At 40.6% G+C, this 22,124-nt stretch overlaps 1 protein-coding gene across 7 annotated transcripts in view; it reads left to right on the top strand.

Annotated features, from left to right (window-relative positions):
- Window positions 1-22,124, top strand: part of VHL (von Hippel-Lindau tumor suppressor) — an 89,808-nt gene that overhangs the window by 11,258 nt on the left and 56,426 nt on the right. For 4 of the 7 annotated variants that reach the window (XM_057506798.1, XM_057506788.1, XM_057506805.1 and 1 more), the window contains one exon: window positions 4,931-5,053. The exons of 1 other annotated variant lie outside the window; for it this stretch is intronic. In XM_057506798.1, coding sequence (XP_057362781.1) covers window positions 4,931-5,053 — 123 coding nt within the window. Of the gene's footprint in view, window positions 1-4,930; window positions 5,054-6,311; window positions 9,016-18,046; window positions 18,447-22,124 lie in introns of those variants that run through there. 2 more of the 7 variants (XM_036923466.2, XM_036923462.2) reach the window with 2 other exon arrangements.

Here is a 22,124-nt window from a genome sequence, read left to right as displayed (position 1 = left end):
ATCATGAATGGATGTTGAATTTTGTCAAGTGCTTTTTCAGCATCTATGGAGATGATCATGTGGTTTTTGTCCTTCTTTTTGTTGATGTGGTGGATGATGATGGATTTTTGAATGTTGTACCATCCTTGCATCCCTGAGATGAATCCCACTTGATCATGGTGTATGATCCTCTTGATATATTTTTTAATTCAGTTTGCTAATAATTTGTTGAGTATTTTTGTATCTGTGTTCATCACAGATATTGGTCTGTAATTTTCTTTTTTTGTGGTGTCTTTGCCTGGTTTTGGTATTAGAGTGCTGCTGGCCTCATGGAATGAGTTCGGAAGTATTCTCTCTCCTTCTGCTTTTTGGAAAAGTTTAAGGAGGATGGGTATTAGGCCAAAATTCAGTGGTGAAGCCATCTGGTCCAGGGTTTTTGTTCTTAGATAGTTTTTTGATTACCAATTCAATTTTGTTGCTGGTAATTGGTCTGTTCAGATTTTCTGTTTCTGGGTCAGTCTTGGAAGGTTGTCCTTTTCTAGAAAGTTGTTCATTTCTTATAGGTTATCATTTGTTAGCATATAATTTTTCACAGTGTTCTCTAATAATTCTTTGTATTTCTATGGTGTCTGTAGTGATTTTTCCGTTCTCATTTCTGATTCTGTTTATGTGTGTAGACTCTTTTTTTCTTGATAAGTCTGGCTAGAGGTTTATCTATTTTGTTTATTTTCTCAAAGAACCAGCTCTTGCTTTCATTGATTCTTTTTATTGTTTTATTCTTCTTGATTTTTTATTTATGCTCTAATCTCTATTATATCTCTCCTTATACTGACTTTGGGCCTCATCTGTTCTTCTTTTTCTAGTTTTGTTAATTGTGAGTTTAGACTGTTCATATGGGATTGTTCTTCTTTCCTGAGGTAGGCCTGTATTGTAATATACTTTCCTCTTAGCAAGGCCTTTGCTGTGTCCCACAGATTTTGCGGTGTTGAATTATTGTTGTCATTTTTCTCCATACATTGCTTGATCTCTGTTTTTATTTAGTCATTAATCCATTGGTTATTTAGAAGCATGTTGTGAAGCCTCTGTGTGTTTTTCATTTTCTTTGCCCAATTTATTTCTAGTTTCATACCTTTGTGGTCTGAAAGCTGTTTGGTACAATTTCAATCTGTTTGAATTTACTGAGGCTCTTTTAATGGCCTAGTATATGATCTATTTTTGAAAATGTTCCATGGGCACTTACGAAGAATGTATATTCTGCTGCTTTTGGGTGTAGAGTTCTGTAAATGTCTGTTAGGTCCATCTGTTTTAATGTAGTTTTCAGTGCCTCTATGTCCTTACTTATTTTCTGTCTGGTTGATCTGTCCTTTGGTGTGAGCGGAGTGTTGAAGTCTCCTAGAATGAATGCATTGCATTCTATTTCCCCTTTTAATTCTGTTAGTATTTGTTTCACATATGTAGGTGTTCCTGTGTTGGGTGCATAGATATTTATAATGGTTATATCCTCTTGTTGGATTGACCCCTTTATCATTATGTAATGTCCTTCTTTGTCTCTTGTGACTTTCTTTGTTTTGAAGTCTATTTGTCTGATAAAAGTACTGCAACTCCTGCTTTTTTCTCCCTATTAGTTACATGAAATATCTTTTTCCATCCCTTCACTTTTAGTCTGTGTATGTCTTTGGGTTTGAAGTGAGTCTCTTGTAGGCAGCATATAGTTGGGTCTTGTTTTTTTATCCATTCAGTGACTCTATGTCTTTTGATTGGTGCATTCAGACCATTTACATTTAGGGTGATTATTGATAGGTGTGTACTTATTGCCATTGCAGGCTTTAGATTTGCGGTTGCCAAAGGTTCAAGGTTACCTTGCTTACTATCTAAGAGTCTAACTTAACTCATTTAGTATGCTGTTACGAATACAATCTAAAGGTTCTTTTTTTCTCCTCCTTTTTCTTCCTCCTCCATCTTTTATATATTAGGTATCATATTCTGTACTCTTTGTCTATCCCTTGATTGACTTTGGGGGTCGTTGATTTAATTTTGCATTTGCTCAGTAATTAACTGTTCTACTTTCTTTACTGTGGTTTTATTACCTCTGGTGACAGCTATTAAACCTTAGGAATACTTCCATCTGTAGCAGTACCTCCAAAATACACTGTAGAGACAGTTTGAATTCTCTCAGCTTTTGCTTATCTGGAAACTGTTTAATCTTTTCCTTCAAATTTAAATGATAATCTTTCGGATAGAGTATTCTTGGTTCAAGGCCCTTCTGCTTCATTGCATTAAATATATCATGCCACTCCCTTCTGGCCTGTGAGGTTTCAGCTGAGAAGTCTGATGATAGCCTGATGGACTTTCCTTTGTATGTGATCTTATTTCTCTCTCTGGCTGCTTTTAATAGTCTGTCCTTATCCTTGATCTTTGCCATTTTAATTTTTGTATGTCTTGTTGTTGTCTTCTTTGGGTCCCATCTGTTGGGAGATCTGTTCACCTCCATGGCCTGAGAGACTATCTCCTTCCTCAGATTGGGGACGTTTTCAGCAATTACCTCCTCAAAGATACTTTCTATCTCTTTTTCTCTCTCTTCTTCTTCTGGTACCCCTATAAAATGAATATTGTTCTGTTTGGATTGGTCACACCGTTCTCTCAATATTCTTTCATTCTTAGAGATCCTTTTTTCTCTCTGTGCCTCAGCCTCTCTGATTTCTATTTCATTTATTGTCTCCTCCACTGTATCTAATCTGCTTTTAAAACCTTCCATTGTATTTTTCATTTCTGATACTGTGTTCCATAATGATTGGATCTCCAGCGGGAATTCATTCCTGAGTTCTTGTATATTTTTCTGTACCTCCATGAGCATATTTATGATTTTTATTTTGAATTCTCTTTCAGGAAGATTTATGAGACCGATTTCATTTGATGTTTTCTGGTGTATGTATGATTTTGCTTTGTACCAGGTTCCTTTGACCTTTCATATTTGCATGTGGCGCCCTCTAGTGCCCAAAGGCTCTACTCTCTGGGGTTGTTCAGGCCCTGGAGCAAAGTTGGATGTCACAGAGGAGCGGTGTTGGTGCCTGGGGGAGGAAAGAGCTGTTTCCTGCTTCCCGGCTGCTATGCCTGTCTCCACTGCCAGAACCAATGGGCTGAGCACACAGATATAAGCCTCTATGGTTTGTGTTTGTAGCTGCTGTAGGCAGGGCTTCCCTCTGGCCGGCCTGACATCAGGGCATGGTTTGCTGGTTTGCAAGCCAGGTGCAGGCTGGCCAGGAGGAATGCACAGCAGGCTGCATATCACGGTGGGGGGCCTTAGAGCTGCATAGCCAGCTGGGGGGGGGGGGCGGCTGGAGCACCTGAAGATGATGAAGGTTCCCAACCTGCTGGGCAGAGTGCACCTGGACCATTTTGTCTACCTGTCCTTCCCTGAGCAGTAAGCTCTGTGAAATCCTTGTCCCTTTATCAGCCCTCTCACTGTTAGGAAGTCTCTCAGACTACCTGCCTTTCTTTTGTCCCAGAGCAGCCGGATATGGATCCCTGTTTTCCACAAGTGATTGGAATCTCATCAGTCTCTCCAGGTATTCTGCCTGTCTTAGCTTTCCAACCCCCCTAGTTAATAGAGCACCATGCAATGTAGGTTTGTGCTCCCAGAGCAGATCTCCAGGACTAGATGTTCAGTAGTCTCAGGCCTCCATTCCCTCCCCTCTCCGTTTTTCTTCCTCCCACCGGTGAGCTGGGGTGGGGGAAGGCTTGGGTCCCACTGGGTTACAGCTCTGGTATGTTACCCTGTTCCACGAGGTCTGTTCTTTTCTCCAGGTGTGTGCAGTCTGGTGCAGCCTTCTTTCCTGTTGCTCTTTCAGGATTAGTTGTATTAATTATATTTTTGTATTATATGCGGTTTTAGGAGGAGGCCTCTGTCTCACCTCTCACACTGCTATCTTTAATCTCAATCACTCCTCATTTACTTTTACACCACACTTCCCCTAATATTAAATGAGAAAGAACACAGTTCTTCCAGGGATCAACATTTCTCTAGTTTCTGTTTTTATCTAGGAAATTGTTCACACAATTTTGTTTTCTTCTTCTAATGCATCTGTGCCTGATTTGATATAAAACGTTTTTTAAGATTACTTACCATGTGAATATACTTAATGTCACTAAAGTATACAGTTAAAAATGGTCAAATCTTCAAGTAAGTTTATGCTGCAGGAAGACATGCTATATTCTGATACAGTCTCCTCCCTCCTTTCACAGCATCTTAGACCTGGCGGTTTGCCTCCTTCCTCTCTTTCCCTCCTCCATCCCCCCGTTTTTTTGCATATCATGTATTTGCTTCTTAGATTCAGGTGTAATTTGTATAAAATAAAATGGACAGATCTTAGGGTTTTATGAAACACTAGATCAAGTGTTAGAACAAGACTAAAACATTTCCATCGCCTCAGAAAGTTCCCTCCTGCCTGTTTCTAGTCAATCACCTCCCTCCCAAAGGCAACCACTATTGATTTTTCACACCATGATTTAGTTCCCTTTGTTCCTACAGAATTTACCCTTTTTCTGTCTGGCTTCATTCTCTCAATGTGATGTTTTTGCACCTTGTTTTTTTAAGAGGCCCAAATTTTAGGAGTTGGTGATCTCTCTTCTAGTTTGCAGTGGTTGGTATGTGATTTGTAATTCTCATACTTTGCTTTCCCCGTGTAGTAGCAGAAAGGGTGTGGGATGTGGAGTCTCAAATACATGATCTTCTGCTTACTGTCCCTGTTGGCCTTGAGCAAGTCACTTGGTTTTTTTAGATATTTTCTCATCTGTAATTGAGTCTGTTGTGAGGATTGAATCAGATAATATTGCTGGAAAGGCTTTGTATAATATTTAAGCAGGATGAGAGGCAAGTATTTCATTCAGTGTCAATCCTGGGAGATGAAGGAAGTAGGTTTGTGGCTAGTTAACACTCTGTTTGTCTTAACAGGTCACCTTTGGCTCTTCCGCGATGCAGGGACATATGATGGGCTTCTGGTTAACCAAACTGAACTATTTGTGCCATCTCTCAATGTTGATGGACAGCCTATTTTTGCCAACATCACTCTGCCAGGTACTAATGTTCCATAACTTTTTTAAAAGATAAGGCCATTGTAGTAAATAGAGGATAGACCATTTGAGAAGCCAAGCCCATACTGATTTTTGCCTAATGAGAGGCAAGATATCCAACTTTCTGTGTCCTATTCTCCACCATAAATAAAATAGAACTAATTTATTTGTATGCTCTATATTGAACAAAGATAAGGTGTCTTAAAAGTTCTTTAGGATTGTCAGAGGTGGGCTAAATTAAAATACCTGATTATAGAATTGTGAATGCATTTTGCTTCTCTGAGCAGAGCTATGTATGCCCTGGAGTCTCAGGAGAAGAACAAGGTGTAGAAAATGGGGTATTAATGATTTAATTACATGATTTCTAGTGTTGTGTCTTTTAAAGTTATTTAATGCAGTCAAACTCACAGTGCCAGTCCGGTTAACAATAAAATCACCAAATTAATCCTTACTACATAGTTTACTGTTTGTTTAAAACTCAAATGATTTTATTAGATTGGAGCCATAAAAAATGATGTTCTTGTTGGTTAATAAATAGCATATACTTGCTGCTTCAGAAGGTTCAAACTAGTATGTATAAATGTATCCTCTTTAAGGAAATGGGTATACAAAAATAAACATTGATAAATTAAATGTAGTAAATTTTGCCTTATAGGATACCCTTAAAGAGTAAGTTCCTAGTGAGTTTAAAATATGATTTGGATTCTCCCAAAACCCAATTATATACTGTTTTGGTTATCTTCTGTTGTGTAATAGCCATCCCCAAACTAACAACATCCCTTTTATTTGTTCTTAAGTGTGCAGTCTGGGCTGAGCTCAGTTAGTTTGGTGTGGCTTGCCTTCTGCTGGCAGGTGGGTGGGGGCTGGGCCTCCCTCTCAGGGCCTGTCTCTCTTTCTGTGGTCTCTCCAGCAGGGAAGCTCAGAGTATAAAAGTGTAATTTGCCAGGGCTCCTTAAGGCTTAGGGCCAGAATGGCCACAGTGTCACTTCACAGTGCCACTTCACAAATTCAGTTAATTAAGACACATCACAGGCCCAGCGCACTCTCAAGGGGAAATTACTACACAAGGTCATGAGTACTGTGAAACATCCATTGGAACAATCACATGAAACACTGTGCTGTAACACTTGTACTCACTTTTTTTGCCCAAAGTGAGGGCCATCTGTAGTGAATGTAATTGCTGTGGTTGGCAAAGCCTGCTGCTCATCCCTTGTCCCAAGGCCTGAGTATGCTGCTGAGGATTTGGTTTTCTGCTCTTACAGTGTATACCCTGAAAGAGCGATGCCTCCAGGTTGTCCGGAGCCTAGTCAAGCCTGAGAATTATAGGAGACTGGACATCGTGAGATCACTCTACGAAGATCTGGAAGACCACCCAAATGTGAGGAAAGACCTGGAGCGGCTGACACAGGAGCATATTGAAAATCAACGGATGGAAGAGGATAATGAGGGTTTTAATTGAAATTTGCACTCCTGAGTCTTAGCTTTTGATGGTACTGACTAGTCTTGATCTAGCTATAGGACTGGTCACTTATTCACGGTTTCAAGGTCTCATTCTTGGAGTGGAAATGCTCCATTGCTTAAAAGAAAGTTAACTGACTTAACTGGGCGTTGTGATATTGAGAGGCATATATCTCAAAATGTGATGTAATGCCAGCACCTTCTAGAAGTATTATCAAAGGAACGTAGTTGCATTTTTGTCTCCAGGTAAGGAAAGTTTCTGTGTGAGGACTTTTGTGTAATTAATTCAATGAGAATTGGCAGCATATTTTTTTACCTGTAAGCAGTGGCATCTGCTTTAAGTGCTCTATTTAAGTGCTGTATTGTGGTTGGTGGTATGTCCACCTTCCACTTTAAGACCAAGATGTCCTTGAGGCAGGGACATGTCTGTCTCCTCTCTGAGACCCCAGTGCCTCACATGTTATGAGCCTTGAGTTAGTGTTTGTTGAATGAACAAACTAGTGGATACTTTGGTGGAAAGGGTTGGAGATTTTGCCCTTTTTCGGGGGTGGGGGTGGAGACCTAAAATGTGTATAGTAAACAAATGTTTTAAGGGGAATCATTTTTATAGAAAGCACTTTTTATAATTTTCTAAGTTTTGGCTTTGTTCTGTCCGCTGTTGGAGTGTTGTTTTATTTCTGTTTCTAAACAAGGATTAGCTTTCTATAGTTACTGTGATAATAGCTTTTTTTTTGAAACTTGACATCTGTACAGAAGGTAGGAGAATATAGCTGTCCTCTTGTTTAATTCTAGTATTAAGGAACTACTACTGTACTGTAAATGGGTTTTTGCCAAGGGGGGATATTTCTCTTCTGTTTTGTAAATCCATGACATTTCTGATTGTTTCAGCATTTTTTTTTTTTTAATATGTTGTCCACCTTCACTCCATGTGGCTGGTGGTGATGGGGTGGTGGGGAGCCAAGCAGGGGAGCTGCTCACTGGCACATCCAGACTTGTGAGGCTGCCTGATTCAATATTTTTCATCAGCCAGTGTCTGGTGATGCTTTGCACCTGGCTGGAGGGGAGGCTGAAGCCTTCCAGCCTCTGGAAAGTTACTTCTAAGACAGGGTGAATTCAGAGAGCAGCCTGGAATGTTTCTTAGTTTTATAAATGCACAAATCCTTTCTTAGAGGCTAGACTCAAATTCATTAAGTCAAGTTCAGTACTTCTACCAGGCTTCCCTTTTTTGTAACTGATAATTTAAAGAAAACATCCCCACAACTGAGAAAATGTTGGTGAAGACAGAAAAGTAAAAGGAAGAAAAAAGATCACTATACATACACTACTTAAATACAGCCACTAACTTACAGTTGAACTTCTAGCCTTTTTTACAACTGAGAAAATTTTGGTGAAGACAGAAAAGTAAAAGGAAGAAAAAAGATCACTATACATACACTACTTAAATACAGCCACTAACTTACAGTTGAACTTCCAACCTTTTTTACGGCATTTTTTGGTTGGTTTGGGTTTTACATATTTGAGATCATACTGAACATACACAGTTTTGTATTCTACTTCTTATTTACCTTTGTAACTTAAATTTATTTTTCCATGGTATTGTAAGCTCTTTATAGACATTAGTAGTCTTAGAAATAATGATGGGAAATTTCTTGGCATCTTTAGTTCCTTATTCTGACCTTTGAGGACAATTTCTTGGCTTTGAAGTCAAAAGTGAATGAAACGCGCCCTACGGGTTTCCCACAATACTTTGTTTCTTCTAATCTTATTCCCCTCTTGCGACATTCAGCAAATGAGTTGGCTTTTTTTTTTAAAGCATGTCACAGTACTCATTCTAGAGTGACGCAACTCTAAATATCTAATTTTGTTGAGTTGTTGGGAAGGGAAGAAGAAATGCTTTTACAGAAGACAGCTGTATGAGAGAGTTGGATGGGATGGAGGGTTTAAAGAAGTCTGATGATGCTGGATTAATTCAATGTTGGTTTTATTATTATTTTTTTAACCTGTCTGTGTCAAAATGAGATTTCATGTTCTTGTTAAAACATGCAGTTTGAGTACCCAGTTTTTTTGTGCTAGCTAAGGAAGATTGAAAACCTGTAGCATGAATAATATGTATTTTTCATTTGAAATCTTATGAATGTATTAAACATATTGCTCTTAAGAGACTGTGATGGTTCCTATTTTGAGTAAAAAAAAAAGCTGTTGTCTAATACATTAAATGGTGCTAAGTAAAGAAAACAGGTAGGGTGTGTAATGGTGTTATTTCACCCAGGCTTTCCTCTCTTGGAGAGTTGTGAAACTGTTTATTTAAAGGCTTAAGGTGGGGAAGGGGTAGCAAGGACAAGCAACTAGTTTCATTCTCAGTCCCTTCTCCTTCCAACCCTGGAGTTTTTAAAAACATTGTTTCTTTTAGCTTTATTTTTCTTGTGAAAATGAAAAATATCACTGTGAAAAAAATTAAGCACTACATAAAAATATTAAGAAAAGTATTCATGTTGCGAACAAAGATTTGTTTTTCTTGAAAACGGAACAGTCCTTAATAGACCTCACAGAAGAAGATACACAGAATGCAGCTAAGCATATGAAAAGATGCTCTACATCATTTGTCATCAGGGAAATGCTAATTAAAATAATGTGGTACCACTACACATGTATCAGAATGCCCAAAATCTGGACCACTGACAACACCAAATGGTGACAAGGATGCAGAGCAACAGGTGCTGGTGGGAATGCAAAATGGCACAGCCACTTTTGAAGACAGTTTGGGGGTTTCTTATAAAACTAAACATATTCTTACCTACAGCAATTTTGCTCCTTGGTATTTACTCAAAGGAGTTGAAAATGCATGTTCAAAATCCTGCACATGGATATTTCTAGCAGCTTTATTGGTAATTGCCAAAACTTGGAAGCAAGCAAGATGTCCTTCAGTAGGTGAATGGCTAAGTAAACTGTGGTACATCCAAACAATAGGATATTATTCAGCACTAAAAAGGCATGAGCTAACAACCATGAAAAGACATGGAGGAAACTTTAATGCATATTGCTAAGTGAAAGAAGCCAATCTGAAAGGTTACATAGTGTCTGATCCCAACTGTATGACATTCTGGAAAAGGCACAACTATGGAATGAAAGGTCAATGGTTGCCAGTGTTTTGGTGGGGGGGATGGATGAATAGGCAAAACAGAGGAGTTTTTAGGGCAGTGGAATTGTTCTATATGATATTGTAATGGTAGATGTACATTATACATTTAAGCAAACCCATAGAATATACACCAAGATACCCCAAGAATGCAGCACTCCAGTTTGAAAAAGACAGATGCACCCCTATGTTTATCACTGCACTATTTACAATAGCCAAGATATGGAAGCAACCTAAATGTCCATCAGTAGGTGAATGGATAAAGAAGATGTGGTACATATACACAGTGGAATATTACTCAGCCATAAGAAAAAAACAGATCCTACCATTTGCAACAACATGGATGGAGCTAGATGGTATGCTCAGTGAAATAAGCCAGGCGGAGAAAGACAAGTACCAAATGATTTCATTCATATGTGGAGGATAAGAACAAAAGAAAACTGAAGGAACAAAACAGCAGCAGAAGCACAGAACCCAAGAATGGACTAACAGTTACCAAAGGGAAAGGGACTGGGGAGGATGGGTGGGAAGGGAAGGATAAGGGTGGGGAAAAAGAAAGGGGGCATTACGATTAACATGTATAGTGTGTGTGGGGGCACGGGGAGGGCTGTGCAACACACAGAAGACAAGTAGTGGTTTTACAGCATCTTACTATGTTGATGGCCAGTGACTGTGAAGGGGTATGTGGGGCGGACTTGGTGAAGGGGGGAGTCTAGTAAACATAATGTCCGTCATGTAAATGTAGATTAATGATACCAAAATAAAATTAAAAAAAAAAAAAGAATATACACCAAGAGCAAGCCCTAAGCTAACTGGGTCATGATGTATTAGTGTAAGTTCCTTAAGTACAGCAAATGTACCACCCAGATGGGGAGTGTTGCTAGTGGGGAGGCTGTGAATGTGTAGGGGCAGGGGGCTTATGGGAAGTCCCTGTACCTTCCTCAATTATTCTGTGAACCTAAAACTGCTCTATAAAATGAGGTCTATTTTTAAAAAACTGAAAAATGTAAGTGGTTAATATTTTACCAGTAATATATATTTAAAAGGTAATAAAAGCACAGAGCCCTGGGCTAGAAGTCCACACACTCAGGAAATGAAATAGACGTCAGCATTTTGTATTCTTGATACATGAACACCAGAGTGAACTTTACAGGTGCTTTCATGCTAGGTTGCTGTCCCATCCTTAATCACCGCAGTCCTGCTCTTTGCTAGTCACTGGGATACCCCATCATAATATTTCCTCTTTCTAGTGGCAGACCTAAACTCCTTGCCCCAACAAGACATTTTCTTGGGGCTCCCCCTTCACACATGCCCAGTAATCCACTGGAAGAGCCCAGGAAAATTAGGTACATTTGTGATTGTAATCAAAAGGATTGGACAATAGTACTGGATATAAGAGAAACCCACAAAACTTGCTTCCGAATTTGGAACATGAAACCTCAGGGAAGAATAAGCTCAACACACAAAAAGCATATGCTCTCTCCCTCTTTTTTTTTTTTTTTTTTTTTTTTTTTTTTTAATAATTATTTTTTATTGAAGGGTAGTTGACACACAGTATTACATTACATGAGTTTCAAGTGTACAACACAGTGGTAGAACATTTATATACATAATTCTAGGTTCCAGCTATCACCCTACCAGGCTGTTACAATATCTTGACTATATTCCTTATGCTATACCTTACATCCCGGTTACTAATTTATTTTACCATTGGAAGTCTGTCCTTTTTTTTTTTTTTTTTTTGTGAGGGCATCTCTCATATTTATTGATCAAATGGTTGTTAACGACAATAAGATTCTGTATAGGGGAGTCAATGCTCAATGCACAATCATTCCACCCCAAGCCTAATTTTTGTCAGTCTCCAATCTTCTGAGGCATAACAAACAAGTTTTTACATGTAGAACAAATTCTTACATAATGAATAAGTTACATAGTGAACAGTACAAGGGCAGTCATCACAGAAACTTTCGGTTTTGCTCATGCATTATGAACTCTAAACAGTCAGTTCAAATATGAATACTCATTTGGTTTCTACACTTGATTTATATGTGGATACCACATCTCTCTCTTTATTATTATTATTTTTAATAAAATGCTGAAGTGGTAGGTAGATACAAGATAAAGGTAGAAAACATAGTTTAGTGTTGTAAGAGAGCACATGTAGATGATCAGGTGTGTGCCTGTAGACTATGTGTTAATCCAAGCTAGACCAGGGCAATAAAACATCCACGTATGCAGAAGATTTCTCTCAGAACGGGGGGGTGAGGTTCTAAGCCTCACCTCTGTTGATCCCCAATTTCTCACCTGATGGCCCCCCTGCGACTGTGCCTGTCTTAGGTTGTTCCTCCCTTGAGGAATCTTACCCGTCTCTGGCTAACCAGTCATCTTCCGGGGCCATACAGGGAAATGTAAAGTTGGTAAGTGAGAGAGAAGCCTTATTGTTAGAAATGGTTAGCTTTTTATTTCTTTGCATATTTATGCCCTGTAGCTTCCATGCCCAGCATTTGTCTTGAGGTATCTTTACCACTTGGAAGAATTATGATACTTGGTAAATTTGATATGAGGCACGAATTCTATTTAAGGGTTGTAATTAGGAAGGAAGAAGAAAAGCTATAGAAGTAGCAGGCGGAAGAAAACATGGGAAGATTGATTATTTCTTTGATATATCTTCTTGTAGAATAACTTCAGCATGTATAGGTTTTAAGCTACTACTTAAATTGCACACACACATTAACATAATAGGAGTATAGTTACATAACCAAAGCATATCTGTAATTACCAGCCATCTCCAGTGAAACCAAGAAAACCAGTTAGGCACCTTAGGCATTTGTGAAAACTTATCTATGATATGGTGGATATTGTCCAAATGAACTTGAACAGTCTGAGAGAAATCAGACAAATTAAAACAACCCATTCCTGGGGACTGTTCACATGCCATATGTTCTTTTAACAATAAATAGTTTGTAGTTGTAAGACTTTGGAGCGCTACAATTTGCACTTCTCCAAATTCTTGGTTGAGTTCCAACAGTATAGATCCAGTCCAATTTTGTTGTTTTACTGTATGCACAGGCCAGCTTAGATATCTCCTTCCTCATTCCCATGGCAGGTCCAGGAACTGGTGGGATGAGTGCATCTACAGCTGTAGCAGTGCATGGATCTTTGTTGGGGTTTTTTGATGATCATCTTCTGGCATGAGTCTTCCAGAGGGTGCAGATGTTGGAAGTTCTTTTTCATATCGTATCTTAGTTCATTTTCGGGGTAGCCCAATTAGGCTTTGATCCTCTGTATAAACACAAACAGACCCTTTGCCTACACTTTTATATGCCCTTTATACCCTTGTGTAGAACTCGTTGGAGGTTACCACACAGGAACTGCCCTTTTTTTTTTTTTTTTTTTTTTGCTATCACTAATCTACACTTACATGACGAATATTATGTTTACTAGGCTCTCCCCTATACCAGGTCTCCCCTATAAACCCCTTTACAGTCACTGTCCATCAGCATAGCAAAATGTTGTAGAATCACTACTTGCCTTCTCTGTGTTGTACAGCCCTCCCTTTTCTCCTACCCCCCCATGCATGTTAATCTTAATACCCCCCTACTTCTCCCCCCCTTATCCCTCCCTACCCACCCATCCTCCCCAGTCCCTTTCCCTTTGGTACCTGTTAGTCCATTCTTGAGTTCTGTGATTCTGCTGCTGTTTTGTTCCTTCAGTTTTTCCTTTGTTCTTATATTTGCTCTCTCCCTCTTTAGGTGGAAAACACAAAAGATGGTTTTGTTCCAGTTGGGAGAAGTTTGAGTCCTGGAGGACTGGGGCTGGCCCCATCAGTGTTAATAACAAAGCTAAGATTACTGAAGGACCCAGAGGGAACTGTAATGAACCATTTTATCTCCAGGTAAATTGAAGGAGAGTTAAATCGGGCAAAGGATAGCTTAGCAGCAATTTGCTTGGTAGGGAATAGCGTGAGATGCCATTCTTTGCTTGTAGGAGGGTGATCACTTACCTAGGTCCAACACTAGAATGTTGAAAACACTCATGTAGCAATCCAGTGCTCAGGAGCCTCAGTAGCAACTAAAGGTGAAGGTTATTCAAGCAGGTCAGGATGAATCTGTGCTGGAGCCACTGTACGGAGTAGGGGGGATTGTGAGGATGGTTTGGGGTGTCTCTAGGGCAGCAGTTTTCCAAATACTGGTTCACAGTTTCCCTTGATAGACTTTAGGACCTGTCCTACTCTTATAAATGAGAAAGCAGACCCCTCTGGAACAGACCCCAATACTGGAAAAAAGTGTATATTGAGAGATTGCCAAATAAAGTATGGTCGCCTAAACAAGCCATTAAAAAGGAAAAGAGAAATGCTTATTTATCAACATGAAAATCTACTTAATGAAAAAATTTACAGAAATTGTGTTTTAAGAAATTTTATAGTGGTCTAAAAAGTAAAATACTTACTCCAAAATATCAATAACAGGGCCCTCAAGATTGAGACTATGGGAAGGTGTTCATTTTTTTCCTGTGGATAATATAAAATTATAGAAAAAATAGAAAATTTCTATGTCTTCGTGGATAATAGAAAAAATATATATCGAGCTCTGCCTGTTTCCTGGCACAGGGCCCATGAAACCCTTGTAAATTCCTAAGTGTTAAGAGCACTGAAAGTATCTTTTGTTCTAGTGAAGCGACTCTAGATAGGCTCCAGGATAGCCCTTGCGTGGGGTCTGGCCACCAGAAAGACCAAGCCATGATTAGAAACTTGGGATTTTCAGCTCTGCCCCACCCCCAGAAAGAGGAGAGGGGCTGAAAATGGAGTTAATGATCTATCACTGATTAAGTAATGAAGCTTCCATAAAATCCCAGTAATAAGGGGTTCAGGCAGCTTCCAGGTGGGTGAACACATCCACACCGGGAAGGTGGCACACCCCAATACCCCAATGCATCAGAAGCACCTGCATTCTGGACTCTCCCAGACCTCACCCTATGTATCCCTTCACCTGGCCATTCAGCTGCATCCTTTGTCATATCCTTTTTTTTTTTATTAAGGTATCATTGATATACACTCTTATGAAGGTTTCACATGAAAAACATTGTGGTTACTACATTCACCTATATTACTAAGTCCCCCCCATACCCCATTGAAGTCACTGTTCATCAGTGTAGTAAGATGCCACAGTCATTACTTGTCTTCTCTGAGCTGTACTGCCTTCCCCATGACTCCCCAACACCATGTGTGCCAATCATTTTTGTCATATCCTTTTAAAAACCATCAATGTAAGTTAGTGTTTCCTTGAGTTCTGCGAGCTGCTTTAGCAAATTGATTGAACCCAAGGAGGGGGTCATGGGAACCTTCAGTGATCTGTAGCCAAGTCAGGCAGATTAACTGGGGACCTACTACTTGCAGTTGGCATCTGAAGTGGGATGGGAGCAGTCTCGAGGAACTGAGTCCTTAGCCTGTCTCCATATAGACTGTTAGAATTAAGTCAGGCTGTAGGACATCCTGGTGGTGTCGCAGAGGATTGCTTGTGGGGAGAAAACTCCCACACATTTGGTGGCTAGAAAAGTCAGAAAGTAAGTTTTCGTTGTAAAAGTAAAGGAGAAACAGGAGAAGGGAGAACTGGGTTTTTTTCCTGTACAGGAAGGACCTGGGGCTTTTCTTAATTGATTCTCTCTCATTTTTTCACAATGATCACGTACTATTCAGACAGGGACCATGGGCTTAGACAGAGTAGAGTGAGGGCCTCTGGAAAAAACAAAGCAAGATAATCCATTGTGGGATTTGCTTTGGCCTGCTGGGGGGCCCAGCTTGTTTTTCTGACTTTACCCAGGTGCTGCTTTTCTTTCTCCAGCCCTAAACAAATGATTTGCAACCTGGGCAATGTAGCAAGCAAGCCCAAAACAACCTACTAAAAACAGGAAGGATTCCATCTTGAAAATAAGATTACATTTTAAAACCCAGTTAGTTAAAAAGTAAGTTTCTTAACATACTCTTTAAGAAACAGACAATAATAACTCAGCCTACCTTGGGAGCAAAGCAGGCAGCCTTAAGTGATATGCTCCCAGACCAGGAAGCTACTATCCTGGGAGGAAATCAGAGCAGTAAATTTCTTATAAATAGCCAAGAAGATTAATAAGAAACTTAATGTCTCTTCAAAGATAAATATTTTGGGACCACTTCACAGGTGTGCATCCCTAGCCCTTTGTCTCTCAACCACCTATAAAACCCCTAGACAACGCACCACCCCAGGGCTCTCTTGTTCCCTCCTGGCATGAGCCGAGCTCTGTCTTCTCACTTTATCTCTAAATAAAAGCCTCTGCCTTGCTCTCCTACCTTGAGTTCGAAGTTCATTATTCGACTCCACGAACAAGAACCCCAGCATCACATTCAGAAAAACCAATAAAGGTATTTTTATTAGAAAAGAAAAAATGTGTACAAAGTACACAGAGAAGCTTTGTTACTGTTTTTTCCGTTTCATCAGTCTTCCTTCATGCCCCTACTTCATGGTAAAACACTTGTTCTCAGCTCTGCTTACACATATTAGAATCACCTCAGAAGCTTTTTTAAATGTCAGTGCCTAAGTCTCACCCCAGAACAACTGAATCTGGATTTCTAGAGGTAGGGCTAGGCATGTATAGTTTTTTAAAATCTCCCTAGATAATTCTGATACACAACCAGGATTGCAAACCACTGATTGTAACTTCAAGGGATTTAAGTGTGAATAGGTCAAAATGGCATGGAGTTGCATAAAAGCAGTCCTTTACTGGGCTCAGTACTTTACCATTTATCCCAAGCATTTAGGCATCCTTTTAAGCTTCATAGCATCCTTCAAAGTATTGGGTCAGGATACCCAACTGATAAAGAAAAAGCTGTGAACTTGCTCAAGGATAAAGAGCCAGACAGTGCTGAACTAGGGAGTCATTCCTTGATAGGACTCTAAGGCTGGTGGGCACTTTCTTTTCTTTTTTAAATGAGTTTGATGTCCTTTATTGAAGGAAAAATAATCCATGGATTGGGGGAATGCTGTGCCTCACATGGAGTGGAGCAATGGCCCACTCTCTTCAATATGATCAATGGCAGCTTCTATTTTTTAAGAACATTCTCTGTGCAGGGAAGACCTTGTAGTAGTTCTGTATGAGCTGTATTAATTGATTTAATCCACTTCATCACAACTCTAAGCAGTAGGAATGATTAGTCCCATTTTACAGGTATGGAAAGCAAGGCTTGAGAAGTGAAATGGGTTGTGCTGGGTCACAAAGCCTGTTGCTCGTGGAACTAGAACTTGGCCCCAGGACTTCTCACTTTCATTTCAGGTTCCTCCTCCTGCAGTCATATCCCATAGCTGATGTTTATAGCTGCAAAGTGGTACTCAGGTTGTTCACGTGCCCTTGATGATATTGCCTAACCTCTTGGAAACTATTTACTTCTGTGCACAAAGGGGATAATATCCATAGCATAAACTTCTGACAATTACATAAAATGATTTATGAAAAGCACATTGTAGGTGTAGAGAAAAGTTACTATAATAAAGAGGCAGTTTATAGCCAGTGGTCAGACTGCTTGCATTCAAATCTCAGCTCTGCCACTTTATTACCTGTATGATTTAGGCAAGTTATTTAACCTCTTTGTACCTCAGTTTCCTCATCTGCAGAATGGGGGTAATAACCACACCTACCCCATAGGGTCATTGTGAGGAGTAGGTAAAATGCCCTAGGTGAAGTCTGCACATTGTAAATGCCCAGTAAATACTAGCCATTATAAGTTCCCCATCTGCCTTGTTTCATAAATCAGTTGGCCCTGAATTCACTGTTACTGTGCTTTCCCCAGTAATACTTATTGCCTTTTAAGATAATGAATAGTGCAATTCACCACCCCACTCCCTTTCATCATACTGTGCTTCTATTCTCTAACATTACCTATCACCTTCTATAGTGCTAAGTCTTTCGTTTATTTAGTATTTTTATTGCTTGTTGTCTATCTCCCTGCAGGGCAGAGACTTTATCCTTTTATCTTTGGAGGAATCCCCAGCACCTAGGATAGTGCCTGGTACATAGTAGCTGCTCAATAAATATTAGCCATTATGATAAATTTTATCTTGGCTACCCTATTTAATACAGAGTCCTCCCTCTACTCTCTCTGAATTCCTAATTCCCCTGAGCCAACTTCTTCCTTTTTTTGCAATAGTACTTACTACCTTTTAACGTACTATGTAACTTATTAGTCATTTTTATTTATTGCCAGTTCCACTTCTCCCCATCTAGATTGTAAGTCCCATGAAAACAAGGACTTTTATAGGTTTTCCCTGGTTGTGTTTCTCCAGCACCTAGTACAGTGCCTGCATATAGCAGGTAATAGAATATTTGTTGAATGAATTATATGTAATGGAGAGCCCAGAGGACCAGAAATGGAGTCAGGAGGCTTCGTGGGTCTGCTACTGCATTGTGTGTGGCATTAAACGTGTTCCTCCTCCTCTCTGGACCTTAGTTGCCCCTCCCAGACCCGACCCTCCCGGTTTTGCAGCCTTTGGGTCTAGCCGGCGGGGCGGCGCCTCGCTCCGGGTGGCCGCTGGGGGGCAGTCGTGCCCTGAGCCCGGCCCCGCCCACTTCCCGGCGGCCAGGCGGCCACGGGTAGAGAAGCCGAGACCTCGCGCGTCTGACTCAGTTCCCCGCGCGCCTGACCCGGTGCCCGCGCGCCTGCCAGTCGGCCTTCCAAGCCCAGCCATGTCCTGCTACATCTACCAGCTGCCCTCCTGGGTGCTGGACGACCTGTGCCGCAACATGGACACGCTCAGCGAGTGGGACTGGATGCAGTTCGGTGAGTGGGTTCCCATAGCGACCCCGCGGGGGCGGGCGGCTAAGTCTGCTCGCGCCTGTTGCGGTGCGTCCTGACCGAGGCGCTCTCCGGGAACGGGGCCTCTCTGTGTGCCCTCGGGCAGGCCGCTGCCCTCTCTGGACCCCAGTGTTATCTGGAAGGTGTTATGTTACATTTGACGATTTCGGCAGTCAGTCAGCCTGTTACTAAGTAATGACTGGCTCGACTTTGCTGTTTACAGTAAAGCTTATAATAATAGCTATCAGCAGTTACTGTGTTCTAGGTTTTGATGTAAGCAAGCACTTGACACGGATTATCCTCTTAATTCCCGCATCAGTCTATAAAGGGCATATTTCTCCTACCCCATTTTACAGATGAGGAAATGGATTGAGAGGTAAAAGGACTTGCCCCGTGGGGCCCTGGTGTTGCTAAACGGTAGAGTGGGATTTGAGTGGACCCCGCGTCCGGCTTCACCAAAGAGGACACCCACTCCTTGGTGTGTTTTGTGTGTTTGTGCCTGAAAATCCTCTGAGAGGTCATGGTGTCTAAGGGGAGGCTGCGCACATGGTGGTCAGGTTCCCCAGAGGTCGGCCTTCCAGGCTCTACCACCTCACAGCAGGTGACTTTGGACGAGTTACTTAACCTGTCTGAGCCTCAGTTTCATAATCTGTAAACTGGGGGTTGTTTGTGAGGAAGGAAAATTATATAAAAGGCACCTACCTGACACCTCAGTGTCTGAGATTCTTGTATGTAATAAGGAAGTGTTAACGGTTATCATTCATATTTATCTTTTAGGTCAGTGTAACTATTTACACTTACTTTAGAAAAAAATATATTTTATTTAAAATTCAGATTATGATATTTACTATTTATACAAGAGTATATAATCTGTGTACAATTGAAAGAATAATAATTAAATGAACATGTGTATGTTATCCATACAGTTTGAACAAATAGTAATGTATTTTAACTTAGTGGTTCTCAGCCAGGGGTGATTTTGCCCCGTGGGGAACACTTGACAATGTCTGGAGATGTTTTTGGTTGTCACAACGTGGGGGATGCAGTGGGTAGAAGCCAGGGATGCCGCTAAAATCCTACACTGCACAGGACAGCCCCCTCCACAAAAAATTATCCCACCCGAAGTGTCAATAGTGCCAAGGTTCAGAAACCCTGTTTTAAACCAATAACAAAACTAATACTTTTGTTGCAAAATACAGTGGGAAACAAAGATTAACTCAAATTTTACCACTGAAGGATAACAATTCTTAATATTAGGATGCCAATAGTAATGACAGCAGCTAACATTTATTGGCATTTTACCATGTGCCAACAGAATGTCACGTGTTTTATGCCTTCTAGTCTTTTTTTCTAATCATAGTTATTTATATTTTTATATTTTTCAGAAACATCATTTTGTACCTTCTAATAGCCTGTTTTTTTCACTTAAAATATACCACAATTATTTCTCCTTGCCAAGCAATTATAGGAACAAAGATTTAGGTTTTTATTTCCAATGTGTATTTTTCACTATCTTTAATGAACAAAGTAACAAAGGCACTAGGTTAGATGATGTAAATAATACACCTGGGATAGAGAGGAAGCTAAATAGCTTTATCCTTCCTGGTCCTCAGCCTACCTCCTAGAAGCAGTCACTCGTACGATGTCACCTCTGAGAATGTCTAATGACACCTGATTTTCTAGACTGCACTGTGTTCCTTTCCTTGGGTGATCTGTGATTTAAATACTTTAAATGTTTCTTGGGCAGTGGACAAACTTTGGGTAAGAGACCCTCTCTGGCTTTTTCCATGTTGGCCTCAGTTGTGAACACCAGAACAACCTCTGTTCCTAGGATATTAATTTAGAAGGCACACCCATAATTTCTTTTTTTAAGCAGCTTATTGAGATAAAATTCACATATCATACAATTCATGCATTTACAGTGTACAGTTCAGTGACATTTAGTGTTATGCAGAGTTGTACATCCATCTCCACAATCAATCTTAGAGCATTTTCATGATCCCCTAAAGAAACCCTGTGTCCCTTAACTGTCACACCCAACTCTTGCACACACACCTCTCCTTTTCCCCAGCTTTAGGCATTACCTATTCTGGACATTTCATAGACATGGAATGATGGTGACTTTGTGGTCCTTTGTGAGTGACTTCTTGCGTTTAGCTTGTGTTCAAGACTCATCCATGTTGTAGCATGTGTCTGCTTAATTTCTTTTTATTACTGAATAATATTTCATAGTGTGGTTGTGCCACATTTTACTTATCCATTCATCAGTTGATGGGTATTTGGTGCTTCACACTTTTCGGCTGTTTTCAATAGTGCTTCTGCACACAGTTGTGTACAGGTTTTTGTATGTATGCATGTTTTCATTTCCGTTGGGTAGATGCTTAGGAGTGGAATCACTGAGTCATATGACAACTCTATATTTAACATTTTGAGGAACTGCCACACTATTTCCAAAGTGGCTGCACCATTTTGCATGCCTATCAGCAGTATATGAGGGTTCTGATTTTTCCACATCCTGTCCAGTACTAATTGTTACCTTTTGAGTCCAGCCATCTGAGCAGGTGTGAAGTGGTATCTCATTTTGATTTGCATTTCCTAATGGCTAATGATGTTGAGCATCTTTGCATGGTTTGTATGTCCTCTTTGGAGAATACCTCTGACTTCTAGGCCTCGGAAGCACCAGAATTGCTCAGTGCTCTCACATGCTTCCCATTGTGATTTAAGATAGAATTCAAACACCTCGCCAAGCCTGCCTCATATGGCACAATCTGAACCCCCCTGATTTCTGACCTCCCATCCTCCCACACCCCCTCTTGCTCACCCTGCTCTAGCCACACTGGCCTCCTCAGTCCAGGCTCAGGGCCTTTATACTTTGCTCTGGGACAGTCTTCCCTCTGTGTTCCCCATGGCTGGTTTTCTAGTCTCCTGCTGCTGGAACAAATTACCACAAATTTAATGGCTTAAAGATACCACAGACTTATCACATTACAGTTCAGAAGATCAGAAGTGGTAAAGTTCAGGTGTCAGCAGGGCTGCACTCCTTCTAAAGGCTCTACGGGAGAATCCATGAGAATCCATTTCCTTGCCTTTACCAGGTTCTAGAGGTTGCCCACATTCCTAGGCTCCCCCTTCCACCTTCAAAGCCAACAGTGTAGCGTCTTCCAGTCTCTCTCTCTGTCCTCTGCTTCTGTCATCTTATCTTCTCTGACTCTGACACCCCTGCCTCCTCTTACAAAGACCCTTGTGATTACATTGGGCCCTCTCAGATCATCCAGGATAATCTTATCTCAAAACCCTTACTGTAATCCCATCTGCAAAGTCCCTTGTGTCAAGGAAGATGCCGTATTCACAGGTTTTGGGATTTAGGACACTGACATTTTTGGTGGTGCTGTGGTCCTTCAGGTCTCAGTTCATACGTCACCTTGTTTGAGATTCCCACCCTGCTCCCACTGTTACTCTGTCCTGTCACTGTGTTTTATTTCCTTTATTCCCCTTAACGTGCTTTGACATCACATTGTTCTTACTTCTTTACACCTGTCTCTCCCCTAGAGTGTAAGCACCAGCAGGGCAGGGACTTCACCCTCCAGGCCGCTCCTATACCCAAAGCCTAGGACAGTGCCTGGCAGGTGGGCACCCAGTGACTTGAATAACCAGCTGAAGGAT

The sequence above is a fragment of the Manis pentadactyla genome, chromosome 1 (genome assembly GCF_030020395.1).
Source record: "Manis pentadactyla isolate mManPen7 chromosome 1, mManPen7.hap1, whole genome shotgun sequence".
NCBI lineage: Eukaryota > Metazoa > Chordata > Mammalia > Pholidota > Manidae > Manis > Manis pentadactyla.
This window is presented reverse-complemented; position numbering and strand designations above follow the sequence as displayed.